Source organism: Macrosteles quadrilineatus, unplaced genomic scaffold (assembly GCF_028750875.1).
Source record: "Macrosteles quadrilineatus isolate MER2022 unplaced genomic scaffold, UCM_ALF_1.0 Scaffold_9__3_contigs__length_116548681, whole genome shotgun sequence".
Lineage (NCBI taxonomy): Eukaryota > Metazoa > Arthropoda > Insecta > Hemiptera > Cicadellidae > Macrosteles > Macrosteles quadrilineatus.
The window spans coordinates 110,875,391-110,894,638 of record NW_026542602.1 but is presented as its reverse complement, the minus strand read 5'-3'; the positions used below and the strand labels follow the sequence as shown (position 1 = coordinate 110,894,638).

The window sequence follows — 19,248 nt, the reverse complement described above, 5'->3', positions numbered from 1 at the left end:
CTATATGAAAGTAAATATTATTTTGTCAAACCCACAGAATGCAGCACAAACAAGTTCATCAACTAAACTTTATTTTGGATAATAATTATTGAGTCAATAAATATTACCTATACTTCATTAAAATATTAATTGAACAATATTTATTTATTAATAAATTTGTTTTATATAAAATTTAATAGTTACATACATAACATGCATTAGGAGTCACAATAGCACCTTTTTTGAAATTGCTAAAAAGGAAGAACCATGAAAGATTTTCCACAATTTAACATATTTTTTAATAGCAATAAAGAAGATTATAAAATAAACGAGCTGGTGGAACGCCCTACGTACGGGAATCAAGCTGTCAACTAAAACGGAATAATTCAGAACATCTAGTTTACACGCATAGACACAAATTCTGGCAGTTTTAATGGGGAAGATCACCTTATAAACAAATGTAACGTGACCACCTATTTATTCCATTCGAATATAGACCTAAAATATGGCGATATGCATTTTAAATCCGATAATTTTACCATAAAACAGCATTTGTGTCGATTTGAAAAATCTTGAAGTGAGATTGGCGACCGATTCACACTGGTTTTGAGTAGAGTAGCAACATGCCACTTCCAATTGCATACTGTACTACTTATGTACTTACAGTACCTTCTCTTACCTCCGCGACCACTGACACTTTTATGAGGATTCTCTTCTATTACCTGCATTTTCAAAATGTAGATCCCAGTCTGAGGATGCATTTCATAACTTGATATTTCCCGTCTATCGTGTGGTACTCATTGGAATATACTTTTCAAAAGTTTATGCCTGTCCATCCAAGCTTTACATACTTCTGGAAAGCATCCCTATATTTGGGTGTTAACGCATTTCTCTTAGCTCTCTGTTCTTTTTTATTTCGATCTCTGGGCCAGTATCTTAAACTGGTCTGTATATTTTTCTGAACTTTATTATCTAACCCAGAATTAAGGTTTTTCGGTTCTTTGGTCAGTGTCCAAGTTTCTGAATCATCAGTACTAAGGGGATAGTTGGTATGGTATGAGTCGACTTTGGTTTCTGCTGCACCCTGCAGTTTATTTGACAGTTTTATAGAGGCTTACTACACCGATTGACGCTTTCATTACAAACCAAAATTTTAGTATGCCGACATACTCACATTCAAACATACAGAAAAGGAAGTAGGTATCAACACGTAAACCAATTATATCTTAAACATTTAAGCGATAAACTGCTGAAAAGTATTTCCCAAATATGAGGTGAAATTTGCAATGCATAAACTAAATACTTACACAGATTGCATTTAGGACAAAACTTGAGTAAACGCAAGTGTTTGAGATGTTTAGTTCAAAATAACACATTTCCTGATAACGCAGATCCTTCACGGTGGGGGAAAACTACCTACATTTTAAAGTGAAATAGTATGTAGGCAAACACCAACGAACAATATTTTTGTAAACAAACAACTCGTAACATAAACATTCAATGACAGTTATAAACCAGCTGTTAGTTAAACCAGCATTGAAAATACATTAAATTGCTAGCGTCGGCTGCTAGACTTTTTAAAAATTAAAACTTAATTTCTAAAAAAACTGAAACCCTAAACTAAAATTATGGCTTCGACATTCACTAGTTCTCAAAATTATCTTTCTTTCAACACAAAAATCATGGAAATCCGTCAAGTGGTTGATTCAGAATCGTGAAATAAAAAACCCTGTTTCGTTTTAATATTATAGATTATTGATGTTAATGATTAAAAATACATTTTGTTGTCTTAAAGGGACACGTATTTCAATATGGTATAATGAAGACTGATATAATAAACTATCCTACGTGATTTATTAAAACTAGCCTTCTTAAAACTTTATCGTCTAAAAGTTAATTGCGCTGGAGTGACTCAGTAGAAATTGGTTTACTATATTCAAGTATCACTTTAATCCCTAAGAATACACCATGTTGAACTTAATGAATATCATAATAGAGTGTTTCCTTTAGTTCATATGTAATAAAATAATATTAAAAAGTGGAACTACGATTTCTTAGGTTTAAGGGTTGTACGATCTTACATTTACATTGCATTTTAAGAATCAATCACACTTTTAAATATATTTAAGTACGGTCAAATAAATATAACCTACCACAGAATTTACTTCATAATAAAGTGTATTTCACATTTCTTAAATAATTAATCACGATAGCATTAGTTTTTAATATGAATGAGAGTAAACATACTGTAAAAGTTTACGGCTAATGTTAAAATAGCAGTGTATGATTATTGCATAGCGACGTACAATGATTCTATGAATGATTATGGTATAAAGTGATTATATTATGATAAGATGCATGTTATATAATGAGATGATCATACGGCGTAATTTAAGGTAGAAATTTTAACATAGTACAAAAACTTAACTTTTAGGATTATAAGAAAGTTTGGTTAAAGTTAATTGGACTTATAATGTATTGGTTTTATTGTAAAAAAAAATGTAGATGAGGAAACTTTTCATGAAGTTCAATTTACTGGAAAAGGTTGACAAATCTGTATTGGTCATTGACGCACTCGAAAAAATAATGCATTACGTATTTGTATGCATATATTATATGATGATTGTGTAAGTTGTGCTAACATTTGAATCAAGATTGTAAGCGTTTTATATTGAATATTTAATAGTATATATAAATTTTAAAATTCAAACAATATGTAACTGCTCACTATATTTGTACTTAATAACTTTTTCTAACCTGCTTTATTGTTTATTTGAATATAAAATATTCATTTATGGTATTATTTACAATATGTTAAAAGACTAGTGCACAACAGTATATACCTAGTCTGGTCACACATACATTTTGTGGTGGAAGTGACTATGAATATGCTATGCTAGTAATACGAACGTGACTACAGCGAATATTCTTCCAGCCTGAATTGGAGTGATGTCAGCGTCTGCCATTTGTGATATTGTGTAGGGTATAACGTTTTCACGCGATACAAGATACTCTATGTTGGATAAGAGTGGTAGATAAGATATATTGTCTCAATATTGCTATTCTCAAGCTAAGTTTGTGATCCCATGGTGATAGATTTTTGCATGCGTTAAACATGTGGTACCCTTGTCACAGCAAATCTGCTGCGACTAGGCTTGACTGGACGTTGTACAAATCCATGAAATATGAAAATAATAATCGTAAAGATAGTTCTTGCATTAAGATCTTAAAGAAAAATTATTGGACAGAACGTTAAACAATAAGTGTTTGGTAAAAACTTTAATGAAACCATTCAAGGTCCAAAATCCTCCATAGGCTCTTTAAAAAATACTCTTTTAATACTTGTAAAAAACTTCCAATATATGACCCATTAACAATGACTTGCAGTTTATTAGTTAAACAGATCTCACAATCCCATGGTTTACAAAGTAGGCTACATCTAGTTTAACCAGAGTAGAAATGATTAATATAAACTGCGAGCAATAAGAGAAGCCGTTTCGTATTTTGTGTTTCCCTGAGATTGTAACGGAGAGAAGACCTACGTTTCATTTTCGGACGTAGTGAATGCTATTTATCTTTGCTGCTACCATCGAACCGTCTGTTTGACAAAATTATACACTGATATTGAATAAAAGTATATAGTTTTATTATTGGAAACATTACATCTCTGTTTAGTTATTTACACTACATTTTTACAATCTAACGCATATTTCCAAGATAGGCTACATAATTATCGGAACACAATGCAATAATCTTTTCTAAAATATACATTCCTTTAAATTCTGAAAAAAATGGTATGACTCCCATTTCGGTAAAAATTATGGTTCAAAAGTTATTGCAAATTATGTTATTTTCCCATAAAATAACTAAAAATAAAGTTTTAGAAAAAAATCCGGTTTTGGTTTAACTAAGTATGTTATGGTCCTTAGAATTTCGAAAGTTTTTTTCCATTTTTTTAGAAATTTTAATTTTTAATGGGTATTTTTCCATAAAATAAAAAAAAATCTGATTTTATCAAAAATTGCCCAAACTATTTTCTAAAAAGTCCTTTTTTATTCTTATTTAAGCGAAATAATTGTAACATATGTTGGTAAAAAGCCATCCAAAGTATACTAGCAAATTGAAAAATACAGTACAAATAAAAAGGTAATACGGATGAATACCATCGACCAATACAAAGGCGAGGATGGATAGTTGATTAACTTGATATCCTACCAAAAGAGAAGTGGAAGCTAAAGAAAACAAGGATTGCCTTTCTAACAATAAATGGCCTCGGAGAGGTCTGGAAACTCAAGGAATGCTAAGCTCTCGGTCTGTCTTAATCCACAGTATAAGACCCACTCTATATAAATAAACTAAATGTATTTTTAAATATTTTAATTAATTTCAAGTAATACATTTGTATTGCTTTATTTCATGATCTTCAAATGGTATGAGAATTCCTTCGTATAATGGTTAGAGCACGGTCTAGCTATACTGTTTTATGGCCGTTTGAAACAGTGTTGGTTGTTACAAATTATTTGTTTCTGTAATTATTGGTTAAATATCATCGAGGTTGAAATGTTATATTTGAAGTTCAATGATAACGGTTTTATGTTGTAACGCGCTACTCTGTAAATGTAATATTATATAAAGTTTCCTCTTCGTTTTAATATCCAATGCAGCAGAATTGGGGAAAGGTTTTCTATAAATAAAATAAATTAATAATAACCATAAAACCCAAAATCTATGGAATTATAAAAAAAGAGTTGATTTCCACACTTCTGAGTTTTAATGCGACGTTCGTCCTTAAACTTAATAAATTCCACTAGTAAAACAATATTCTTACATTTTCTTTGACTCTGCTTCTATTTTATCAGGTAGGCTCCCACTGTAAGCCTCTAGTATATTTAGTACATATATTTGTATATGTAGTATATTTAATAATAGTAGCATAAAAGTAAACCTTGTACATGTAGTGCAACATCATGTTATGTTCTGTTTTATATATTGCTAACCATACACTATTAAACAGACGATAAAGCACATAACTTGCCTAAGATATTGTCTGATGAAATAAGTCCTTAAGTTCAAGTTTACCCCAGTGTTTGGACCACAGGTATCCGAGTGACACAGCTGGGATGTGATGGTGATTCATCTGTGTCCAAAGTTACCGCCAAACTTGGTTCATTATGCTTTTGTAATCCAGCCATTCAATTACAAGCCTTTTCAGTGGTGTATAAGATACAAATCTCGAAGCTATAGTCACAATTCTCATGGCAATATTGTCCATAATCTGAAGGCAAACTCATTATAAGATCTCCATTTAGTATTTAGCCACTTTTACATATTTGGATAAAATAATTTCTTAAACCTTTTCGGTAAGTCTTAATATATTAAGCTAGCGTTTGTTTTTAGATAAACGTTTAATTAACTAAAACTACGGGACTGAACTTTAATAATGAGTAAAGAACATCTCAATTATATTTAATTAAAACTATCTATTTAACATAAGATGTTAAATACATTGGGATTGTATCTAATAAGAACAAGAAATCCTTAGAACATTAATTTATTCAGTGGCAATGTCTTTTTCCTAATGCCGTATAAAGTAAATACTTTTACTTTATGGAAGTACAAATTAAAATGCTCAGCCACTCTATCAATACACCCTTTAATTAATTTACTTTTGCTTTTAACAGTTTACTGTCTTAATTTTACATTAATGTTTAAACAGCACAAATATTGTTCGTATTGTATAAATGTTAACTAGGTTAGATAGTAGTTAGATAAGTGGATAGTTTGTTACTATAATATTTACCCTATAAAAATGACAAAACTGGGAACATTAGGAACGTGAACATTTTCATAACGACAGATAATTAAATCGCATTATGTACTAGCGTGATTCTAATTGGTAAAATGTGTCCCTCTCTAGTCAAATATGTAAAAGCCATGCAACACTGCGCAAAATAATGTCGTCACGCCATGATTGTGATGGGAAACACTTTTAATTCAAAATAAATTATATATTTTGTTCACAATGCATTGCAAGGATTGATTAAATGACATAAGAAAGTGAATAACCTGTCCTCAATCAATCTTATTGTTTCTAGTAAAACCCCATTTTCAAATCCATTGTCTTCTTCTCAAACATAAATTACCCAGCATTTGCCGTTGTCAAACTAAAAAATAATTTAAACATAACGAAGAAACATACTCAAAGAAACATTTACTTTACAATATATGCAACTCGTAAGAAACTCGTACAAAATCAAACTCTGAGTCTGGTACAATCCATCTATTTTAATTTTGATAAATAATAGGTTTTAATGATACTTATTTTTAGATTCAACAATAAGGATATTGACAAGAGTACGGTTATATTGCATAGTCTTTCATATTGTGTTTATCTTAAACTGGAAACGCTTTATTGTGAAATTCTTTATCCTACTAATGTTTATAATAATTCGTAAGGATGCAGCTTCTTATACCAATGTATTGTTTAAAAATAATATAGGCTGGAAGACATTCATTCAGCAAAATATCTGTCTAGTAATCAGGTTTTTTTTTATCAAAAGGACTTAGCTTGGAAGTATACAATCAGAAGAATACGTTATCATCAAAATCCGGGTGTTTTTCAATTGAGTTTGTTTAGTTAGGTTTCCTCTTTCAAAAAACTCTGCTCAATTATGCAAACAGGGTGTTTTTTTAACTTGCTATTTTATTTATGTAAAAACTGAAATATATAGAAACATGCAGTTTGCGAGAATCGTCTATTGACGTAGAGGTCACAATTGTTGTGAATTTAATGTGACTTTTCCATTAACCCCCTTTCTCACCCTACCCTTAGATTAATATTTTTAAACTGCAAGGTACCCATTTGACATATCAAATGTGAGGGCATGAAAAAAGAAATAGAATGGTGCAAACTAGAGATCTCTAGTCAATCCTATCAAAGATTATGACTGAACTGTCATAATTTTGTATAGGATTGAGCTAGGATAGTCCTTCAAAAGGACTAGCTGGCACAGTTGTCCGAATAAAAAATCGTAAAAAACCAAGAAACTTTAAACAATTTTAGAAGTATGGCGATTTTTGAAGGTGAAGGAGTCTGATTTTCGGGAAACCCCATAGAATGTTTTGAAGAAAATTTAATTCCTGCCCGTGAAATTTCTTTTAAATCTTTGCTAGCTCTTCCGCTTTCGAGCTACAGTCATTAAAAAAACTTGTTTTTCTTAAAAAAGGGGGGTGAAGAATTCAAATTTGAACTGCCTTAACTTTTGATTGACAGATCTCTAGGCTGCACCATTCTTTTTCTTTTTTCATGCCCTCACATTTGATGTGTCTAATGGGTTACCTTTCAATTAAAAAATTTTAATCTTATGGTATGGAGGGGGGGAGAAAAGGGGTGAATGGGAACTTCACATTAAATTCACAACAGTTGTTGCCCATCGTCAATACACGAGTCCCGCAAAAGGCATATTTCTATCTATTGCAGTTTTTACATGAATAAAGAAGCAAGTAAAAAAAAAAACACCCTGTATTACAACTGTTGTTTTAGTTTATGGGAGTTTTATATCTTGATAATTTTTTTTAATTGTCATGCGAAAGAATAAAAACTATATAGTATATGAGTTATACAGTTGTATCATTTAAATATCTCAGCATGAGCAACGAATTTTGTTAAAATCAAACGTAAGACCTGGCAATGGTGGTTTTAATTGCCAATTTCTCTTCTTGTATACTTCATTTTTGTATTTTTTTTTTAATTTTTTGGTTCTGATAAGATACAATATTTTCTTTCAAGGTAAAGTTATTGAAAGATAGCGACAAACGATAACAAAGGTCTAAGGCCGGTCCAGCTGTAACCTTGTGTAATGAAGTCATCAATAACATGAAGTGTCGATTTGGAGGTCACATTGTCTCGTTTATCTTCAGAATTCTTTATCACTCTCTATTTGTAGAGAAGCTTTGAGTTTCAGATAAGTCAGCCTTGTGTCACTAAATGAAGCTTTGGCAGATTTACATTTCTTTGAAAAAAAAAAATATATATTATAAAGTTTCTCAGTAGCTGAAAATAATAGGTTTAGATAAACTCCTAGTGTGGTCTACTACAAAGTCAATGGCTTATTTCTTAAGAAAGCATAACAATTTCATGTTTACTTACGTTTAGCCTGTACCTAGTTCGATTCAAAGCAAGGTTGTCTTTGAGTGCAGTTGGATTATAATTAAATGACGCTTTCTAACAAACAGTTAACTTTATATAACAATAGAACCAGTATTGGGCAGTTTCCATTGAAAATGAAAATTTTAATTGTCAATAGCGTGAGAACATAATTAAAAATCCCACCACCACAGCAAACCTGCAGAATGAGTGAATTAAATTTATCTGTTTAAATATTGACTAAAATATTTCCTGAAACAACAAGCCTCACCTATTGTCATAAAGATAAAAATATAATCGGTTCCGGATCTATGTCTTAATTCCAGTTCAATTGCCAATTAAATTTGTTTAAATTGTAAAAATGCGTGTACTGAGCCAGGAATGAAATGTGATGCAAAATTAAATTCTCCCTATAGGTTTTGCATAATATCTGAAACTCTGTTTGAAAGATAGTTTACAAATATCAAAGTTATTATTTCGGTAAAATCTGAAAGGGCACAAAACTGGAATTGACATAAAGCGAGTTTTAGTAGACTGGGGCTGTATCAAAGGAGTACAGGGAAAGGGAATAATTTACATTTCCAAACTAACCCACATCATGAAAATATTTTCTGTCTTGCACTTCATTTATGCTAGTGAATCAGTATAATATTTTTATCTTTAATCGTAACGATAATTGTTTTAAAATAGTAAAATATAGCTTACTTTAAATTGTGTTATATGATATATTTTAATTTTATATATAGTTCTATAGGCCTATTCGTATTTTATACAAAACTACTGTCCATTAATATATTTTAAAATTTTCGTTTATAAATATGTAAATATTTTATGAATATTTTGTTTAAATTAACTTTGTGCTTTTTGTGATTTACTGCTTATCAGTAAATTAAACAGAATAACACATATTTCTAGAGTGTGGCAGATTGCATGAAAATATAATTTAAAAAAAATCTTTGATATAAATATTGCACACAGAGTCGGAGAATATTTCTATATACAAGTTTAGGTTTTAGGTTTAGGGTGTTTACAAAACTGTAAAGATGTTAAGGTTTCCAAACTATGAAACACAAAATGTAACATCATAAGTAATACCTATGTAAAGTTAGTACACAAATCGCGCATCAATATATAATAGTATATATTTTGTATCTTGGTCAGTGGCTTAAGGAATGGAAAACGTCATAAGGGATTTTCGTGGAAATGGTAGGAATTAAACTCATCTTTCTCGCACTGAAGTCCAAAAATAGACCAATCGAATAGCAGCACAATCAACATACAAACTCTTCGAGTCTCTTACGCTATAAGGATAGATAGTTGTGACTACCAGTTGTTGCAAAAAGCATGATATTTATTACAGTTATAACATTTAACACATTTGAATGAGTAAAATATATTGGAGAATTAATTAGTTTTCTGGTTCTGTTGCAGACACGTCATGGTTGATCCAGTGACCTCACCTCGTCTGCCATGGTCCCCGTGACTCTTTGTGAGTCATCGGACAAGAGATCCTGGACCGTCGACAAACCTAATCGCCGATATTCAAGACTAGCCTTCAGAAAAATCGTTATTTCTTTCACTCTATTAGTTTTGTTCAATGATTTGTCACTGATCTTTGCCAAATCCATAAATAAACCAGCAAATTCATTTTCGGAAGAAACCACACATGCCACTATTAACGACAGAGACAAAACATTTTCTAATATATTCTTTACCCCTGGCACTAAGTTGAAACAAGATGAGTTTGAAGAAAATGAGACGGATCAGTTTACAAAATTCCATAGAACATTGCTGTCAATAAAAAATCCTGAGAAAAATAACATAACGCTTCCGAATATAAAAAGAACCCCTTATGAACATTTTGACGACCATTTTGTTTATGATGACATTGCCTTCGGGAATCTTAAAACCATGTCTTCCTCCTTTGAAGATGTTAACCCTTTTGACGATAATCCGCTTAAAAATTTTACCTTGTACGAAAATGGCACTTTGGTCAACTCGAGCTTGGAGTCGAACGGTACAGCTGTGGAGGATGAGTCTGATGCTATTTTCATGGGCATCATGTCCGTGGTTCTCGGCATCCTCATCTTGGTCACTGTCATCGGTGAGTACGCTGCTTTAATGCTCCTGTAAGTGTGTTTTGTTAAACATTCTACTAGTCCTTCCCTGTTATTAGTATGGATGTGGAAAATGAATAGGATCCTTAATTTAATTTTTTGTAATGGCTAAAACTATACGATGTCAACTTTATATGTTTATATCAAATTTAATTTAGTATGTTCAGTTAATATTAACACTTGTGTATGCGGTCGACGTAAACCAAGAAGGTAATTGATTGTGAAATTCTATGTTATCTCTTATATTAATACTTGAGGGCTGTTTTTTGTGAACAAAACTCCTCCGTTATTTCTGGACCGATTTTAACGTTCGAGGTGTCAAATCATTCGTCTCAATTCGTAGTTTTGCATAAAGGTTTTGGAATTTAAAAACTCTTAGCCTTAAGGGCACGAGACGCTCTCAAAGGTCACATTTTCCCCATAAGAATTACATTGAAAAAAAATTTAAAAACAAAAACAGCTGTATATAAAAAGAAACTCACCAGCTTTTTGGGGGTAAATATTGATGGTTGTAATATTTAGGAGGTTATAGACAAATCTAAACAGTGAATCAGTTTTGTTGGAAGAACAGTCATTTCTTGAGTTTAAAGGAGAAAATTTAAAACAGGTGTAGGAGACAATTAATAGGAAATCTTATACGTATGAGAAAAGTAGAGGAGAGGCTGGTCTCACGATTTATCATTTCTGCCAGTTATGCTAAGCAACTTATTTTGGAAGTAAAAACCCATGAAGAATATACACATCATGTTGTCACAGTGATGAGTTTAAGTCATGTTGTCTACCTAAAGTCAGATCAAATAAATACATGCAAGAAATGTTTACTGGTAACAGTTTAAGTCGGGAAACATTTCTAGAAAACACTAAAAAATAAGGCCGGGTTCAAAAATGATAAAATATTTTTACAAGAAGCGCTTATTATTTCAAAGCGTATTAAATAGCGTGAGTATTCCAATCAGTTCACATAAGTATTTAGTCGGGTCTTTTAAACTCATCGAAAATTATGACTGTTATTACTGTGGTTTTAAAATAACTTCTGTATAATACCGGTACTTGACAATTAATTGCTCGATTTCGAGCAACAGGTACACTAGTTTTAATTGAATATTGGATCTCCTTGGTGAAAAGATCTAACAGCAACGCAAGAAAATCCATACTGACTGTCAAAAAATGCAAAACACAAAAAAGATCAAAAACCTTAGGTTCAGCATGGGTTGCCAAATGAGGTAGCAAAAATAAGTACGAGTACGAAATAACAGATTTCCGAGATACAATATGTTTAAATATTTAAAAAATCCGCCATTTAAAATTTTTTTTTAAGGAAGTCTCTTACCATCTAAGTTAACACTCTTATTCTTACCACATTTTAGTTATAACAGTAAACAACCTGTTTTGTTGTTTTTATTAGCGAATTTCATTATAGGGAATTTGCTATTACCGTAGGTCTCATGGTAAGACCTGGGCCGGGAACGATTTACATTTTCATTTTGATGTCCCCATAAGCCAAAAACACCATTCGTATGGTGAATGGTTACGGAGAAAATTCTTGTTATTCTCATGGAGAATATTGTAAAATGTTGTAGTTGGTTTGTTTATGGATATATTTGATCAAACTTGGTGGGCTCATTTATTTCATACTAAGCTATTATTATTTAATAAAAAACACACCTTATTAGTTTCCCTGTAGCAGCTAACCTAGGTACTCGCTGAACATAAATGTAAATAAATCAATTGAAAATCAATCCAGGCAAATGGAAATTCGCTTAGTCGGAAAGTTTGCTGCAGGGGGGTATTTTATATTCCCGTATTTTGTTTTATTTTTAGGTAGCTCTACACATTTTTCGATAATTCAAGGCCACTATCCACATTCTTGCCAAATTTTAAGTCTCTATCACGTTTCTGAATGGTTCAGAAACAAACACCGAAGCCAGCCACTTTCAAGCTGATTCAGCATAAGAATAAAATGGGAAACTGTTATAGCCTCATAACAGTGATAAAAGCATTCAAATTTGACATAAAACTGAAATTTTATGGGTTAATGAGTAAGGTAATGAAAAAAAACATGTTAAGAGTAAAATTTAAGGTTAACTAAGGAGAATACAAAGCAATAGAAATATAAAAAAAATTCTTATGTTCTTATGAGTAGCGAAAACCAATAAAAATTTTAAAGAAATTTACCAATTTTTGAAATTATGGCGTTTTTAGGGATGAAGGAGTATGATTTTCGCAAATCGCCATATAAAGGGTTTGTAAAAAATTAATTCCTGACCTTAAAAAGTGTTTCAAATCTTTGCTAGCTCTTACCGTTTTTAGTTATAGCCTATTTGGAAAAACGTGTTTTGTCGTTTTTGGTGTACGTCATTTTGGATTTTTGAGATGATAAAATTTTAAAATGGGACTTTGGCAAAGTTTATCGTTATTTTAAGGTGATTTTTCACACCCTTTTCGAATTTCCAGTCTCTCGGACGTTTCCAAACTATTCAGATGACCATACCAAAGTCTTTACATTTCAATGTTATTCTCCATAAGAATAGCATGGGGCTCGTAAAAGTGTTAAAACATTTATAATTTTGACACTAAACCTAAGTTTTTTGGGTCAAAAAGATAAGTTACGAAAAAAACCTGTAAGGAGTTAAATTTAAAGTAAACAAAGGGGAATACAAACCATTAATAATATTTGCAAAAAAAAAATGCTTATGTAGGATAAAATAGTGAAAACTATTACCAATCAGAGAAAAATGTACCATTTTTTTAAAGTAGGGCGTTTTTTGGGGGTGAAGGGGTGTGATTTTCGGAAACGCCTAAGAGTTTTGTAGAAAATTTAATTCCTGAACGTGGAAATTCCTGCAAATCTTTGCTAGGTCTTACAGTTTTTATTATACCCGTAAAAAAACACCTGTTTTGTCCTTCTTATACGTCCGCCATTTTGGATATTAATGATGGTTAAATGTTTAAAATTGTAGTTCTCCAAATTGTTGCAATAATTCAGGAGCACAATCTATATCCATGCCAAATGTTCAAGTTTCTATCACGATTCTAGATGGTTAAGAAACGAGCACAGAAGTCAGCCACTATAGATTATTCCCCGTAAGAATAACATGGGGAACTGTTATAGTCTCCAAATGTTGACATTAAACTTAAGTTTTGGGGGTCAAGGACTAAAGTTATGAAAAAACATGTAGTAAGTAAAATTTAAAGTTAACTAATTTATATACAAAGCATTAATAATATTTGTAATAAAAATTACTTAAGTATGAAAAAAGCGAAAACCGTAAACAATTTGAAACAAATTAAAAAAAAATTGAAAGAAGGGCGTTTTTTGAAGGTGAAGGAGTGCAATTTTCGTAGAACGCATATGATGTCTTGTACAGAATTTAATTCCTAACCTTGAATATTCTTAGAAATCTTTTTTAGCTCTTACCGTTTTCGAGCTATAGCCATAAAAAAGCGAGGTAATAAAACGTTTAAAAAAACATGTTTTTTTAGATAAAACCCATTTTGGATTTTTTTTGGGGGGGGGGGTTAAAATAAAAAATGGGTCTTTTGAAAATTTCACCGTTAATTTAAGATCACGTATTACAATTCTGCTAAAAGTCTCTAGCATGTTCCTAAATGATTCAGGTGAGCACACCAAAGACGGCTACTTATCATTTTATTTCCCATATGAGTAACATGGGGAAACGCTAAATTTAAGGGGGGGGGGTTAAAGTTAAAAAATGCAATTTTTAGGTTTTCCTGGGGTTTTGGGACCAAGACCTACAACCGTGCCAAATTTCAGATGAGTAGCTATTCTAGAAGTGGGTAAACATTTGTATCCCCAGTCAGTGAGTGAGTCAGTTACACATGCGGCTGAATATATTTTAAGGAATTCAACACTTATAAAATATTTACCGCCGAAGATATGGTTTATGCTATAAACTCTCGTACATTTTTAAACGATCTAAACAAAGGGTGATCCAAACACTCAAGCTATGTAAATAAAGTAGAGTGGTTATGTTACCTCTGTACTAACAATTGTACAGAATGTGTACACAAGGTTCCATTGTCTGTTAGTGTTTTGTAACATTGGAGCTCGCCAAGTCCAAACACAGGGAGAATGTGTCGTGAGTAAATAAATAAACCTGAGTATACTCAGTGGCCAAACAGACAGGGTCAACATGCTGCTGAAAAGAGCTGGTCATTGTCAGTTATTGACTACATTGATATGGCACTCTGCTGTCTGGTGGAGTGGTTTTCAGTTCGTAAAAGTAAAATGTATTCTTTGCCGAGGAATTTTACATTCCTCGAAGAAATATACAGATTTAATATTGGCATCTTATGGCGTTATGTGTTGTTACGGTAAAAATAATACTTTTCTATGGTGAAATTTACAAATATGATTTTGTTTATCTAGCTATTGGTAATTTCAAACTCCCTTAAGAAGAATTTACTACATTAATTATAATACTTAAACAATAACACCACGTTAACTACTTAAAATTGAAATAGTAAATCATTTGGTAAATTACATTAGTGGAATCCTTTCAAATTCACATTTGACCCATAATTTGTTTTCAAACCCCCTAAGACTAATATCATTGACTATAAGGATTCATAGTCAATGCTAATATACAAAAAAAGCTCCTAACTTGAAAGACATCCTTTCATAACCCAATCTACCTCCCACTTCCCAACCATCAGCAAAACCTTCGGGCTGTAATCAATGCGACAAACCATGATGTGCCACTTGCAAATTAATCATCCCATCAAAAACTTTCACAAGCAGCCAAACAAAATATATAACATAAATAGTCACTTGTGATTCTACTAATGTAATTTACCAAATTTCCTGTAAAAATTATCCTAAAGACTACATTGGCAAAACAACAAATGCTCTTAAAGTTCGTATGAATGGCCACAGATAGGATGTAAACCATCCTGATAAACAAAAACTGTGGCTATTCATGCGAGAGAGCATTCTCAAAATTTTCAACAATGTTATTCATTGAAAAGAATAAGAAAATTGGCAAAAGACTTACAGACTTAAAATTAAGACTGCTTGAACAAACTTATCAATTAATACTATCTAAAACACCTTCCGGTCTAAATTTGAGATGGTATATCAAACATTTTTTTTCTTTCTATCAACATTTTATTTTTTAATTCCTTACAAATTATATGTATTTTTGAATTTTGCTAAAACCATCTGATACAGAGTGGTAAACACTTATAATTGTTATTGTTTGTTCCTGAAGAAGGCTTATGCCGAAATATAGAACTTACTTAAAAAGTGTGGGATAAGTTCATTTTTAAATCTACATTGCTATTTCTATTTAATTGTAAGTTTGTATGGTTAATCTTACCCTAGGATCATACAAGTTTATAATAATACAGATGTGTTTCAAAAGAGATTTATCAGTTTGACCTTTAGCGAGAGCTAAAAAGACAACTACATTATTCATAAACTTGTTAGGGAGCTTTCAATATGGTCTTTACAAAGATTTGGCAATTTTGTAGTAGTTGATCATTAGATATTTCACCCAAAAACAAAAGTTACGTACAAGTCAGGTAAAAAATTAAAAAACAAATAATTTTTAATAAATTCATACTGTTATATAATTGTTTTTCGTCTAAGGATTGAATATCATTCTTTAATTGAAATTATAATATTTTCTTTCAAATTCATCCATCCTGGCGTTTAATTATAATATTCATCATAAATAGGACTACAGTATTATAAGTGGATTCGGATTTTATGTATCCAGTTGCAAAATATTAATAAAATAAGTCGAATATTTTTTAAATTTGGCGCTTCGTTTTTAATTGTAACTATTTTAATGTTATATAATTGTATATGTTTGACTTATACAGTATAGGACAGTGATATTGAATACGTATATACTATTATTTTTTATTCCTAAATACCAGAACCCAACAATGAGGTGAGGTAGGAAGGTATAACACGTTGATATTCACGTCACAGGGGAGTAGCCAGCGGCCGTATTGTGTTATTGCGGTTTTGTTTACTTTACTTAACAAGTTTCATGAGAGAAATACGGATATAATGCTTGACAGTTTTAAAAAGATCAAATTCGCTTTAAACTGACGAGCTGTGACTTAAGAAAGGCGAGTAGATTATTAAATGAATATTATTTTTCAACAATTTTTAGTTCATTAGAATAAACTGTAATTAAAACCCATTGATTGAAGTTATAATATAAAGTTATAATATGTATAAATATAGTCATGTATTAACTTTACCAACACGCGTAGCCATACAGCTTGATGACAAAATACTAACTTTAGAGAGTTTTTTTTACTCCATTAGAGGTACATTTCCTTTATTTAAGCATTTTTGTACATACAAAATCTGTCTTATTTGTTTTAGCGTATCGTAGTAATACTATCTTCCACTGTAATAAACTATAAAAAATAGCTATTTACATTACAAGTGTAGTAAGAGCGTTTTTATATCACGCAGGTGAATGTTGTGCAACGAGCGGAAGCGAGTAACAGTTATGGCTATTCAGCTTAATAATTTGCTCAGTTATGTACGCAGTTGTGTGCTAGTAGATGCTTAAACTATACGGTACACGTATCGATACGTTTACAATTTTATATCTACAAACCCAAACATCTTAAAGGAAATGTACATATTTTTGGCCAAAGAACATTTTTGAGCGCCCCAAAGTTTCCACTAAGATAGATATCGTAATGATTAAAAAAAGGAATATTAACCAAAAGGTATCTCAAGCCTTCCTAATACAGTTTACTAGCCTATATAAATACGTCACGGGTTACTATGAAACTTTTTATTTCAGTTTTAATTTTGATCGCATTTAATTCAAAAAATAAATTAAAGTAACAAGACATTTTGCTCGAAAATGCTCGACAATATATTTTTTTAATAATAATATTACTGTATACGCTTTCATTTGTATTTGCAGGTAATGTGTTCGTGATCGCCGCCATCTTGCTGGAGAGGAATCTTCAGAACGTTGCCAACTACCTTGTAATGTCTCTTGCTGTGGCAGATCTTATGGTCGCTTGCTTGGTGATGCCACTCGGCGCTGTCTACGAGGTAATATTGAGCTTGCAATGAAGTTTATGATACAAATAATAAATACTAAACATACCCCAACGTAGCTGTTTTTAATATTTGCTCCATAATCGAAAAATCATTGATTGCTCTTAAACGTATGCATTGTTGCACACTTACAATATTTGTTTGTATTTATGAATATTTTTACAGTCTTTAAATGAGGACTTACATCCATACTTATAATAGTAGCTATAATTGACACTAAATTTGATTTAAATTGGCGAAATTTTACTGAGAAAAGACTTAATAACTTAAAAAAAGACTTAAAAAATATTTAGAATCCATGTTTTAGGATATGTCTAAATGAATATTAAGGAATTTTCCTAATAGAAAAAATATATATTTGACTAAAGTCAAGTGTAGGCTGCAATAACTATATGAACAACATTATAATACACCTACTGAATATAATCTGTATATTAATTGTAAAGAAAACCATACTGGATAGTTTAATCATAGAAAAAAAGTAGCGCGTACGCCGTAACTACACGGCGCTCTCAGTGGTGGACACCAGAACCTATGCTAACCGCAGCACGGGTGACGGTCTATATTTAATTCTTTTTGTTTATGTTTTCATACAGGTTTACCAATGTGGCATTAACTAATTGTTGTATCGTAACAGTAACCAAGTTCTGTATCATAAACCATGTGTATATTATAAAGTAGTGTGGCACAATGATTAATGTGGGACTAATAGATGGTGTGAAATACTAACTTTGTTGTAACAAACGAACTGTAAATTCCTTGCGAGAGACAGAATGTGAATGTATTAATTAAACTTGTTTCGCTCTGTTGCTTCCCTTGCAGACTCCTGTTAGTTCATTTAGTATATTTTAAAGAATTTGCTTTGGTATATAAAAATATGTTTAGGGTTATAAAAATTGTTTTCAAAATTTTTATCAATAACAGATTCGTGAAATGGGGCAAAATGTAAATCGCCAATTTGATATCATACAAACTTAAATATATATTATACATTATTTAATTTGTCCAAGTAATTGAATGGAATTGTTATAAATTTCCATGAACGGACATATGTACAGTAATATACAATTTTTTTTAGTTTTTAACTGTTTTTATTATGATTATAAATGAGGAAAAATGGCATAACATTTTAATTTTAGAAAATAGTATGTATTTTCAAAGTTAGACAAACATTATTAGGTATTAGATAATTTATAATCAGCTGATAAATATAATTTAGTATCCATGTGTGTAATAATATTGAGTTAAAATACAAGCATACAAAGTTACATGCGTGTTAACGTGTTTCTACTGGATTACAACCACAGTTTTAATAAATGTTTAACCTATAAAATGTATATATTTTTATTATTTTGAGGCATAAAATAAAGACCATGTAATCCTCAGAAGTGTCCAAAGGATAAACTGAGTCGAGAGCAAAGGAAGGAAGGAGAGGTAGAGCATCTGAGATGTCATCCCCAGTCATCCTCTGATATTGAGCTAGAAACAAACATTCAATTGCACACAGGAGCTAACCTACATATTCTTTTTCTGTATGCTTTATATGTTAATGTAGCAGAGGTTTTTTGATAACAAATTTCATATTGATTTTTTTTTCTTCTTAACTATTTGAATACATTATTTCATAAAAGGATTTAAGGTAAATTGTAATAGTCACACAAAACTATTGGTGATTTAATGGGTCTTTTGATGAAGATCTAAACATTGTAAGAAAATGAAATGGTTTCCTGTAAAAGAGACCCTTAGTTTTGTTGTTAATTGTATTTATTATGTTTTTATAGATAAGCAGAGGATGGATCCTGGGCCCGGAGTTGTGCGACATGTGGACGTCCAGTGATGTCCTGTGTTGTACGGCTTCCATCCTTCATCTCGTAGCCATCGCTGTGGACAGGTAAGAGTAATTTTATAAAGTTCATTCTTTGAAAATTTTCTTGGACTATTAT

At 31.2% G+C, this 19,248-nt stretch overlaps 1 protein-coding gene across 2 annotated transcripts in view; it reads left to right on the top strand.

The window, feature by feature from the left end:
• LOC129004257 (5-hydroxytryptamine receptor-like) overlaps positions 1–19,248 on the top strand; it is a 33,064-nt gene that overhangs the window by 11,718 nt on the left and 2,098 nt on the right. For both annotated transcript variants that reach the window (XM_054432750.1, XM_054432751.1), the window contains exons 2-4: positions 9,557–10,229; positions 17,166–17,299; positions 19,087–19,196. In XM_054432750.1, coding sequence (XP_054288725.1) covers positions 9,596–10,229; positions 17,166–17,299; positions 19,087–19,196 — 878 coding nt within the window. In that variant the 5' untranslated portion in view covers positions 9,557–9,595. The remainder of the gene's footprint in view (positions 1–9,556; positions 10,230–17,165; positions 17,300–19,086; positions 19,197–19,248) is intronic.